Source organism: Polypterus senegalus, chromosome 6 (genome assembly GCF_016835505.1).
Source record: "Polypterus senegalus isolate Bchr_013 chromosome 6, ASM1683550v1, whole genome shotgun sequence".
Classification (NCBI taxonomy): Eukaryota; Metazoa; Chordata; class Cladistia; order Polypteriformes; family Polypteridae; genus Polypterus; species Polypterus senegalus.
Window position 1 is genome coordinate 193,680,026 of NC_053159.1, and position 11,633 is coordinate 193,691,658.

At 55.2% G+C, this 11,633-nt stretch overlaps 1 protein-coding gene across 3 annotated transcripts; it reads right to left on the reverse strand.

Moving 5' to 3' along the window:
- Positions 1 to 1,693: 1,693 nt before the first annotated feature.
- nab1b (NGFI-A binding protein 1b (EGR1 binding protein 1)) lies at positions 1,694 to 11,601 on the reverse strand. Of its 3 annotated transcripts, none has more exons than XM_039757891.1 (8): positions 11,528 to 11,601; positions 3,834 to 4,586; positions 3,607 to 3,740; positions 3,468 to 3,519; positions 3,110 to 3,229; positions 2,333 to 2,501; positions 2,082 to 2,219; positions 1,694 to 2,001 (listed from the first exon to the last, which is right to left on the reverse strand). In XM_039757891.1, exons 2-8 carry the CDS (start codon positions 4,566 to 4,568, stop codon positions 1,934 to 1,936), a joined length of 1,416 nt encoding a protein of 471 aa, XP_039613825.1. In that variant the 5' UTR covers positions 4,569 to 4,586; positions 11,528 to 11,601; the 3' UTR covers positions 1,694 to 1,933. The 3 variants fall into 3 exon arrangements, with proteins under 3 accessions (XP_039613825.1, XP_039613824.1, XP_039613826.1); XM_039757890.1 differs by lacking the exon at positions 11,528 to 11,601 and adding an exon at positions 5,330 to 5,771; XM_039757892.1 differs by lacking the exon at positions 11,528 to 11,601 and adding an exon at positions 4,790 to 4,866.
- Positions 11,602 to 11,633: the final 32 nt, after the last annotated feature.

Here is an 11,633-nt window from a genome sequence, read left to right on the forward strand (position 1 = left end):
ATGGCTCTTGGTTGTCCCCTTCATTGTCTCACAAGTGAAGGTCTGGCAGGCCTCAGCCTGGTGCCGCTTTGCCCACTGGCACTCATTCCCATCTGAGAGGTCCTGTCACGTCTCCTTGTCACATACTGCAGTACCATAGGACTGTTTGTTGGGAGCCTGATCCTGGCATGTCCCCTGATGTCACATATCAGCTCTGTACTCCAAATATGACTTGGCTGACCCTGACAGATCGATGCCCTCACCGCCCACTTGCTGTGCCAACCCACTGGAGTAGCAAGTTTGAAAAATGTGGCAAATGATAGCATGCTCCTGGTGAATGACTTGGGCTAAAAGCGTCGGCTGATACACACCGAGCTGTGAAAAGGTATTTGCCCCCATGGTGGCGTCATCTGTTTGTTTGACACTGCATGTGCCCAAGGTGCCAGCCAACTGTAATGATAAAATTAAAGGGCACCTGACCGGATGAATGACCCTTACTGTGGCTGCTTTAACTAAGCCGACCCCACTCAGTCCCCACAGTGCAGACCCCCAGCATGCAAGAAATTCCTAAAGAGACCACAAAACGAAGTCGTCAAAGACAAACACAGGCAGACCCTCAGCCCCCCGCTTTACTATGGCATCTCCCTGATCCTTCATAAAGGTCAGCTTGGTGCCCGGCTCCCAGGGCACTGCCTCTTAATTGCTAACACATACTCATAAGAGACCCCAGCAGACCCCAAATGACACACCTGAAGCAGAAGGGGGTCGTGCCAACATGGCCAGCCTGCCAAAGTCATCCAAGGGTGCAGCCCGAAATCACCCAGGAAGTCACAAAGGATCCTGAAAAGGCAGAGGGGCACACCGGGCAGAGAGAAGGACCTGCTGGTGCCCGGGCCTTACTGAACAGGGCGGTCACTGCATTCAGGTTGGCACATGGTGGTGCGAGTGGGATGGCGTGGGATGTTACGACGACGTGACATTGCTGAGACACCAGGCAGACGGTCCAGTCCTCCGTCCACAAGTCCACCTCAGGACGGCCAAAGAGAAGCGAAGTGAAAGAAGTGGACGAGGCCAGTGGAGGGCAGACAGGAGCAGCTGACCGCTAGGATGGGGGGCACTTACTTTTTCACAGTCTGATTCTGCTTGGTCACAGCATATCGGCGTCACTGGTAGCCGACCCTGGCTGTTCAGATGTCCCCCTAAGGTCACACTCGCTCACTTGATATTGGGTGCCCGCACCCCCTCCTGTCCTGTGGCTCAGCCTTTCCACCTCCCGCTACAGCCCGGAGTTTCTCCGCCCACCTGAGAGCCCCCCTTATATTTCTGTACTTTTCAACTTTGTCCCCGTCTCCGATCGAGGGTCTCTCAAGTCCCACATGCCTCGCCAGTTTCATTTTCGGTGCCCGTTTCTGATGCCCAGCCTGGCCGTATCCTGCACACTGGCCTTACCTTGTCCATGCCATGGTCCTGCAGCATCGGGTGGCACACACGAGTGCCCTGTGGACCTTCCGAGGTTTGCCGTGGGCAGCTGCTGGTTCTTTCCATTGACGTCACTGTGCCACTTTCAGAATGTGTAACCAGGCAAGCGTGTTGGCGAGACATAACACAGTGCCACCATTTCCACCGGCCCTTTGCTAAGCAGATGACTAAAGTCACAAGCAGGACTGGTGAGGCTGGAGGGCACGACCCGAAATCAGACGGCGGGAGTGCCAGCTTTGTACTCAAAAATAGAGTTTAATCCGCGAAGAGCGCATGAGCTGAATAAGAAATTAAATATATTAGTGTTTACAAAAGGGGCGCAGCGCGGGCAGGGGGCCGAGCCACGGGACCACACACTGTCACCACACCGGACACACCATCCCGGGCACACACGGCCGGCACTGTGGCGGGCGACTCTGAGGCAACGCTGGTTAAGGCTCGGCTTGTGAGGGCAGCCTGGGCACGGTGGGCGCCGTTACCGCGGCTCTTCGGGCTCCGACTTGATGCTTCTCCCCTCGGCCAGGTTCAGCACCCCTCCATTTTCTGAAACAAGACAAAGCGGGCACGGGTCAGATTCTGGCCATGGTACCAGGGGTCTTGTGGACAAGGTGTCTGCCACCCACCTGAGGCCTGCAACTTGCCATCTAAGGAGGTGCCAAACCTCGTGGCACCGCAGGAGAGCGGCTCTGCTGGCATCCTTCCCCCCAAGAGGGGGCGCTGTCGCTGGCGGCTGCTCACCCTCAGATTCAGCGGCTTTTCAGCTGTGGGCCAGAGAGCAGAGCACATACATGTGACACAGGGGGCAAAGGCGCCACCTAGGGCTAGACTGCAAGTTACTCGATTGGCAGAAGTCCACAGCTTGGACATGACCAACCTTTAAGCTCAGCTGGCAGGTCTGGGGACAGGCCGTCATCGGCAGGCTCCTCGATGCCCACCCTCGGGGGGCTCTGTGGCGGGTACCACTCATGCAAGTGCAGCCGGTCCTGGGCAGCTGTCTCCTGGAGGAGTTCCCTCTGGCGGGCCACCAGTCGGTCCAGCTGGATCTGCAGCAGAGAACAGAAGACGTCAAGGGCACGCAATGCCAGGTCAGCGCCTGAACCACTGAGGTGGGTGACAGAGGGTTGGGCTGGGGAGGGGGCGGGCGGCACAGCCCCCTAGTGGCTAAGGTGTGGGACTTGAGCCAGCGACTGAAAGTCGCTATATAGACTGGCCTAATGGGGGGCACATGTCACAGCACTGGAAATCAAACGGAGTGCAGACAGACAGGCGGGCAGAGAGACAGACAGACGGGCAGAGAGACAGACAGAGAGACAGAGCTCACTCGGCTAAGGCGCTATATAAACGTTCAGGACTGTGTGACCCACGCTAGTGGACTGAGAAAGGCGCTATATAGACTGGCCTAGTGGGGGGGGGCACACGTCACAGCACTGGAAATCAAACGGAGTGCAGACAGACAGACAGACAGACAGGCAGGTGGGCAGACAGCGAGACAGACGGGCAGAGAGACAGACAGAGAGACAGAGCTCACTCGGCTAAGGCGCTATATAAAAGTCTCAGTGGACTGAGAAAGGCGCCTTATCTGTACCCAACAAGAGCTTCAGTCCCCGAGTGTGCCATGTAGCGGGCCAATGCCCACGAGAGAAGACTGCACCTGCACATCGGGCGTGGTCGCCTCCTGTCCTCTGGACTTGGTCAGGCTCAGCTGGTCCCGGAGGGCCTCGTGTCGCTGCCTCATGGTCTGCAGGGCCTCCTGGACGTCAAAGAAAACCTCCTGGGAAGAAAGCGACAAGAAGTGGATGAGCCCCAGCTGGGCACAGCACGTGGCACAGGGGCTGGCATCGGAGGGGCTTTGCACAGGTTCAAGCATGGGACATGAGGCTCCCGAGGTCCGAGCGTCACACGGCTCATCCCATGAGTTCAGAGGCAGGCAGGCAGGCCAGCTCCGGGGGTTACAAGGGTCACAAAGGTCACACGCTTCTATTTGGCGGTCTCCAGAGGTGACACTCTACCTCGCTCTTGATCCTCTTGGGCGACAAATCGTCACTTCCTCCGCACCGGGACCTGCGCAAACACATCAGAAAAAGAGCGTTTACAAGAGTGGGAGGCCGAGCTGAGCGGGGGGGCGTATGGCGGTCCCGGGTATCTGACCTGCTGCTCCGGTACGTGTACTTGTAGGTCACCTCCCGTGACACTTGCCGGGCGAGGCCAAAGAGCTCGTCCCTGCGGGTCAGCAGCGCCGTGTCGATCGCACAGAGCTGGGCGGCCGCCTCGTTCACCGTGAGCTGCAAACAGTGGCACAGTCAGGGGAGCAGTGGCGGCCACCGGGTCCGCCCCCGCCCGCCCGCCCGTCCGCCCCGCCTTTCAACGGGACGCACCTCGTGCAGCGTCAGGTGTTTGCCGTCTTTCCTCTTGGAGTCGAAGCGCCCATAGATGGCGCTGAACTTGCGGATCTCCTCCTGCTTCTGCGGGTCGGCGTCGCTCATCTCGAAGATGTGGCCGATCATCTTGGCCAGCTTCTTGTTGCCCCGCAGCAGGTCGCGCACCTCGGCCGGGTCACTCCTCGGCAGGCTCCGCGCCATCCTCTCCACGCACTCGGACACGGACTGCACGGCAGCCACGTCCAGCGTCTCTGTGCCGTCCCGCGGCGACAGGGGTGGGCCCGGGTCTGTCGGAGACAGGCTCTGCTCGCTTTCGGCCGTGCGGTAGCCCGGCCAGAACCTGGCATCGTCGGCCGAGGCCTCCGTCCTACTCGGGCCCACGCAGGCGGCCGCCAGGCACTTGGGGACCTTGACGTGTGGCTCGCCGGCCTCTGGGAGCTTGTAGATGGGGATGCTGCTGACCGGCAAGGAGGTGAGGGGCTGGTTGAACAGCGCGGGGTTGGTCACCCAGTCCCTCAGGGCCTTCTGCAGCCTGCGCACGTGGAGGGGCTTGCTGGCCATGCCCACCAGCGCCATGATCTCCAGGAACTCGTCCTCGCCCGCCTCACACAGCTGCTGCACGTCGTCGCCGCCCTGCTGAATGAAGGCATCAAAGTAGCACAAGAGGTTGGCCCTCTGCAGGATGCGGTAGAGCTGCAGCTCCCCCAAGGTCCTCGGGAGGGAGGCCGCCATTCCCGTCACGATCGGAATCTGCTGGCAGAAAAGATGAGGAGAAAAGCGTCAGGCGCATACCAGAGTCCACCCCGGCGCACCGTAGGCGGCCCGCGACAAACACGGCTTGTTGACAGTGCGGCTGGCGTCCACGGTCATCGGGCACCAGTGGAATACCAATCTGACCTCCAGGAGACCAGCGTCTGGCAAACGGCCGCTAGATGGCGATGCTGAGCTCCTACCTGCAGGCACCTGAGGGCTTTCAGAGCGCCCACCAGGTACTAAGCTTTTAAAAAGCAGTTCACTGTGGGCATCACCCTCCAGTGCCACCCCAACGCCCTGGCGTGCAGCTCTGAGGTGCCCCCTCCTCATCCCGCCAACTCTACTCATGGGAGACCTGCGGATTTGGCCCCGCCCCTTCCCGTGTCCTCACTTAACTCTTTCCTACCCTGCTGGACACCAGACCCTAACCCTCTCCTCTCCCTACAAAGGAGCACCGGCCAGCCCCGGGGGGCACAGGAGAGAGAAAAAAAAAAAAAAACCTCTAAGGTCCAGGGCACTTTACATTTAGGGACCGCATTGTAATCATGGAAGGCGCTATATAAAATATTACCTGGCGTCCCCATCCGCGAGACCTCCTGACACCCCGAGACGGGATCACTGGCACGCTCGCCCAGCCCATATGCCTGCCCTTCGCCGGCTGCACGCGTCGATTTCGAGCGCCTTTCCGCGAGCCCCCCGAGGGCCACTAAAGACAAACGCCCCGCGCAATCCGGACCCACCTCCGGGCCGCCGAGCCGCGCCGCGCCGCTCCTTCCGCTTGTAATGTCGCCGCAGATTCCGTGAGCCCCCTCCCCGGTGGCCGACCCGGCAGGGAAGGGGCGTCGCTGGTCGGGGCCTGGACACACCAGAGAGCGGCCTCGTCTCTGCCGTGGCTCCCGCCGCTGAAGCTGCTGCTGATGCTGCTGGCCGCCGGCTCTGAGGCTCGGGATATTCCGCTCTTGCTTCAGCGCACTCGCACTCCCACGCGGCGGCGTGACGCAGATCCTGGCGTGGGAGGCGGCGGGGCGTGGGAGGCTGCAGCCCGGAATACCGAGCCAGCCGAGCCGGGATGGAGCGGGGGGCAGCGGGCGGCAGCTGGTATCACGCCGCGGTTGTGCGCCTCCCCTCCCACGCATCGCGCCGGAAAGGAAATTCTGAAATGACGACACGGAGCCTCGGAGGCGACGAGCTGGCGGGGAGGGCATACCTGCCGAGGCTTGGTGGTGGTGTGGGGGGCATCTGTGCAGGTAAGGTGCCGAGATTAGGGGCGCTCTGAGGACAACAGCCGACGGGCACCTCGCCCTACTGAACCCTCATCGTGCCCACACACACAATTCAGAGTCCGGCTGAAGGCGCCCACGCAGCTGCGCAGGGCACGCCTCTCGGAGCTGTCAGTCAGCCAAGTGCCCTCTTCAAGACGTCCTGCGTGGTGCCAGCCGGTGCCAGTGAGAGTCTCCGGACGACCCACTTTGGACAAGTACTGGCAATGCCAGCCCCTCTGTGATCTGCACCAGGCTTGCCACATGTTCTGAAGGTCGCCGGCTGTGAAAGGGTTAAGGGGCTGCGGGGGCGGATTAGGGAGGAGCCTCGCGGCAATTACTGCTGACCGTGCCGACCCACACGCCTCTCAGCCGGGATATTTTAGGATCTCACTTCCCACCCTGACCTTCATGCATCTCCCACCAGCTCAGGCGATGGTGGACCAAAAGAGACTGTGCTGCTGTGCCAGAGCCAGCGTGCCCACCTGCTGCTGAGCCTCACCAGCTGCCAGCCTGGGCACACCCTCACCTTGGAGATACTTCAATGCCACTTTTTAAAAAGCTGGGAACGCGCAATCAACAGCGAATGGAAAAATGAGGCTTCCCAGGACAATTAGTGCAGCCTCCCAAAGCGGCACATGCCAGCGGGTGTGTATCATGGTGTGTACGAGACACTGGCAGACTACAACGACAGCCATGGGCCTGCAGGATAAGATGGCCACCTGTGCGTGTCAGCTGGCCCAGCCTGATCCCGCTCTCCTCCCTTGGCCCATTTGTACCGTAAGCCCACTCACTGTGGCACCCAGGCCTGCCCTGATCTCCATGTGCACTCACACTGCCCTACCCTGCTGTCCGAGAGATGCCTGCCCGCTCGGCCTCATCCTTTGTGCCTACTTGTAGCTGCCTGCCAGTTACTTACAATTCCTCCTTCTACAAGATGCCACCCGTCTTGGCAGATGCCAGTCACTGTATGTCAGGCAAGGCAGCCTGGTCATGTACCTGCACCTGCCCAGCCAGTCTGGTCCTGCCGCAGTTCATTGCAATGCCACTCTCCGGAGACGACCTGCCCTCAGTGAGATGCTGCCCTGTTAACGTCGCCCAAGTCCACACTGAAGATCCTTCCTTGCCCACTCAGGCAGATCCTGCTGTCTCTTAGACCCCTGCAGCTCCTCTGTTCCTGCCCCATATGAACCCACCTGTCCACTCAGTCCAGTACAGCCTGGTCTTTCTGGTGCCAGGTCATTGTTTGCCAACTCCCTCCACAGCCAGATCCTGCTCTCTCAGGAGGTGCCATGTCAGCTTATCCCGATCCTCCACTCCGTGAGACGTTGGCTTTTCAGCCTCAGCCTAATTTTCATTTCCAGGAGACATCCATCCACTCTGCCCTGCCCTGCCCTGCCCTGCCCTGCCCTGTAGTCTGATTGGTCCGATTGTCACCTGCCACCTCACCTCAGCCTATGCTTTGAGTCGCCTGATTTGGTACCCAGCAAGTGACACATGGTTAGCTCGGCATGGCCAGCCTGTCGATGGTCTTCTTAATATGCAGATTTGAGCCACTGCACAGTGTGGCAAGGTGACGTGAAGTGTCAGAAAAGCCCCGGCGGCCAACCCCACCACACTTTTTTATGCTCTATCTTGAGACCACCAACTGTGACCTATGGGAGTGTCCATGGCCAGCTAGTCCTTAAGGAGTCCCACTTTCCTCTCCATGTGTTGCTGTCCTGATGGGACGACAGGTTAGGGCTGTGCTGGGCTAATAAGGACATGTGCCAAGGTGGGCTGTAGGTATCCTACTACGGGTCACGGGCAGACCCTAAGGAAGTGAGTGGACGAGTCCGCCCACAGAGTGAGCCACAGAGCATCCAGCAAAGGTTTTATAAGAGCCAAATCACAAAAGATAAAGAGTCGAAGTGACACCAGTGGCACCTGACGTGGCAGATTAGTCAGCAGATGGGCCATTTGAGGCGGGGTGAGAAAGTCGGGGTCAGCAGAGGACATTGTGACCGGCTCAGCAGTTTCGACCGTGGCATGGCTGGTGCTGCCAGGTATTTTGGTGATTTTCATACACTGCAGTCTCCAGAGGTCACTCAGAAAGGTGACACTGAGTGGCAGTTCAGCAGACAGGAACGCCTTGTTGATGTGAGACATCAGAGGAACGGGCAGAGGAACGGGCAGAGGAACGGGCAGAATAACTCAGAGAAGCACAGCCAGCTGTAATGAGCAGACAAGCATCTCCAGGCGGGTGGCCTATGACAGCAGAAGACCACCTTGCGTTCCGCTCAGGCAAGCACACAAATGCAGGGGCTGCAGCGGGCACAGCCTCACCCACTCAGGACAGTTACAGTCCGGAAAGTCGTAGCCTGGTATGAAGCACGGGGGGGATTAGAAGAAGTTCAGCGAATACCAAGTGGGGGCAAAGAAAAAACATAAAAGAGGAAGCTGGTCGAGTGACAGAGCGTGGCGGAGAAACTCAAAAGCTCAGGTTCACAAAGTCACACAGCGCCTGAAATAAAAAAGAAATGATCAGATCTGAAAGTCGCCGTGAAAAGGGGAATCGTAGCCCACCGTCTATAAGATTATTAGGGTACAAAAAAAGGGCAGGCAGTGGGGGAGAAGCACGAAAAGTCAACTTGAATCTCGACATTTCCACTTTAATCACGTAGTTTAGTTTGTCATTAAAGTAGAACGTCGTAAACGTCATCGTAACTGAAGTCGCACATTAAATGTTTTGTATTTGATCTTCTTTGTGCTCTGTGTGTCCATCACTACCTGCTTCTGTTCTTTCTCTTCCTCCGACAGGACACAAAATCCGTGACATTCGTGACATTGCAGCTCTCTGAATAACTCAAATACTGAGATGTATACGTGATGTCATTGTCATGATGATAGGAGTTACTAAACACGGGCACACGGTGGCGCAGTGACTGTTCATGTCTCACGTGAGATGTTTGCTGCGCCGTGCGTGACCTTCGATGAAATACTTCACTGCAGCAGGTCTGTCTCTCTCAGACGTGCTGACCTCCAATTCCTGGCCTTCCTTTTCTTTCTCCAAACAGCCAATCGCCACACAATCAGCTCAGTGATGAACGTTAAGCCATCTGTAAGCTGAGAACGACGATTCTTCAGATCTTTAAAGGAACATTGAAATATCTTCGTAGTACGTGTTGAATTATTCTGTCCATCTACCCTTCCAGTGTCACACCAGCAGGAATACAGCGTGAGGTAGGATCAAACCGTGAACGGAGCGCCAGATCATCGCTAGCACTGCGGCACCGTGTCCTCACATGTTTAATTAACAATACAGATTATTTAAATGAAGTTGAAGTTTTATCTATATAATATAATCAACATATTTTGCTGCATTTCATCTTAATAATGATCTCGTCATCATATGTGAATTTATAAAGTGGCTCAGCTTGTGTGATGTTCTAACTGTATCTCAAGTTTCCAGTGAGGTGATTGTACTCATAAGTCCTCACAGGTCTACGAGGAGCACTCGATGGCTGACTGAGTGCGTTTAGAGCTCTTGGGGTGAAACTGTTTGTGAACCGCGAGGTCCGTACAGGAAAGGCTCTGAAGTGTTTGACATACGAGAGCAGTTCAAATAGACTGTGTGCATGGCTGAGGCGGCGTGTGCTTGATGCTGTATCCTGATAATTCTCTTTGTGATCAGCTGTTGTGATTCCCACTCAGATACAGTGATATAAATACTCCGAGTGGTGCAATGAGACTAATATGGAGAAAGACAATTCACTGTGACAACACCTAAGGGCAGCAGCTGAAAGAAGAAGAAGAAGGTGCAGTGAGAGTAACAACACTAAAGCAGTTCTGGTATTTAGAATAGTTTGCCCAATCTGTGTGTTACTGGTTAATCACAATCAAATACATTTAATTAATAAACAATATGCGGTTAATTTGAGTGTATTTATAAAGCCACGACAAGGATGAGGATCTAAGAAAAGAAAGATAAACCACACAGGAACAGTAACACTGCTTTGACGCTGGGCGCCGCCAGTTTGCAAAACCGAGTGCAGAACTTGTGTATGCCAGGGTATGAGCTACCGTGGCGATGTGCGTGGCTTTATGCCAAGTTTAGGTTTTATACATCGCGATTTGAACGTGGACACGGGCGTATGCAACATGTTTGTGTGTACGCACCGTTTATACATGAGGTCCCAGGCATGTGATGGTGTGGTGCTGTGGAGGATGGCACACTTTGGACCCATTAATGCCAATCAATCATCAACTGAATGCCATGACCTTTCTCAGTGTGTTCTTCTAATGGCTATGTGATAATGTGCCATGTCACAAAGCAAAAGTCGTCTCAAACCGGATTTGTGAACATGACAAGGACTTCTACTTTAATGACAAGGAGTTCAACAGAGCATCTTTGAGATGTGCTACAAAAGGCACATAAATGGGCAGCTGACAGACTGGCACAAACTGGGATGGGATGGCATGAAATCAACACGGACCAGAAACTCAAAGGTAGAGCTGAGAGGCCCTGCCCAGCGGTGGCACCGTGCATTTGCTCAGTGAGCACGTTTGTAGAGCCCAGTTCTAATCATTGGCTCCTTGTAATGTGGTCCCTGGGCTGAGAGGGCACCCCCATGGCACACACTATGCCAGTGATAAAGACACCAGCTCAACTACAGAGCTGGGCATACAAACGCTTCATGAATGTGTTAGCAAGTGTGCCCGAGCTCACCAGGTTTAAAAATAAACCCATCTTGTTTATCCTGCTGATTCCCTGAATTGGTCAGCTCAAGATGCCCTGATTGCCCTCCTCATTTACTTCTGTAAAGCGTAACGCCAGCACGATGACTGTGCTGTGGTGCCCCTCTGCCCACCTACCTTAACTGAGAACAAACCACAGTGTCCAGTAGGGGCTGGGTGGTCTCGTGGCCTTGGGACCCCCAGTAGATTTTGGGTTTTTTACTTTATTCTTTGTTACTTAGTGTTGCCTAATCTCATTTTTAGATCTTGTAAAGCACTTTGAACTTCACCATTTGTATGAAAACGAGCTACAGAAAGAAATGCTGTTGTGAAACAAAGGAACGGCGACATACTGCCGGAGGTTTTCACAAATCAGAGATCGCCAGACGAGCAGGTTTTACTCATTTCAGTTGTCCGTAATGCTTGTCTGCCTATCAACTTAAATAACTGGAATTATAGTTTAAAAGTTCTAAAACAAGGATGTCCATTGCACCGTTTAACTTTCTCAGTGCCGCTACCTGTTATTAGAAGCAATGGAGTAAAATCGATGATCCTTTACATATGAAGTCTTACAAGACCTAATAAAACACCCTGAATGACTTTAAACGTCTTGTGATTTTTAAGAGTTTGAACATTTGCTATCTGCACAGTAACCAAGCAAACGCCCCAGCCATTCCTCGCCCCTTCACATTTCTGGACACCTAACTGGCTCCGATTTTGAAACTCCCTTCTCTCGCAGGATCCACTGGGGACACCTGGCCAGTCTACCTCGCCATTTAAACCTCCGATTGATGAATGGAGCAGGGATTTGTCAAACGTCTAAATGTTCTTAACCTTAATGCATCAACTAACAAATTCACTACAGGCAACGAAGAAGCACCAGAGTTAACCTGCTATGTACTTTTGTTTTGGTCGAAGATAAAACTTTACCAGAAATTGCATCAAAGACAACAGCAAACTCACATGCGGTTAGCGGGACGCGCCGAGTCTTCACCAGAGCAGCTCAGCGGCACTGCGCGCCTGCCTTCTACTGTGACGCATGCGCAAGAGCGGCGGGCAGCGCACATGC

Coding starts and splice junctions, on each gene's coding strand:
- nab1b (XM_039757890.1), bottom strand. CDS start 5,725: ATGCGTGGGAGGGGAGGCGCACAACCGCGGCGTGATACCAGCTGCCGC. Junction 4,587..5,329: donor CGCGGCTCGGCGGCCCGGAG/GTGGGTCCGGAT, acceptor TTCTGCCAGCAG/ATTCCGATCGTGACGGGAAT. Junction 3,520..3,606: donor TACACGTACCGGAGCAGCAG/GTCAGATACCCG, acceptor GTGTTTGCGCAG/GTCCCGGTGCGGAGGAAGTG.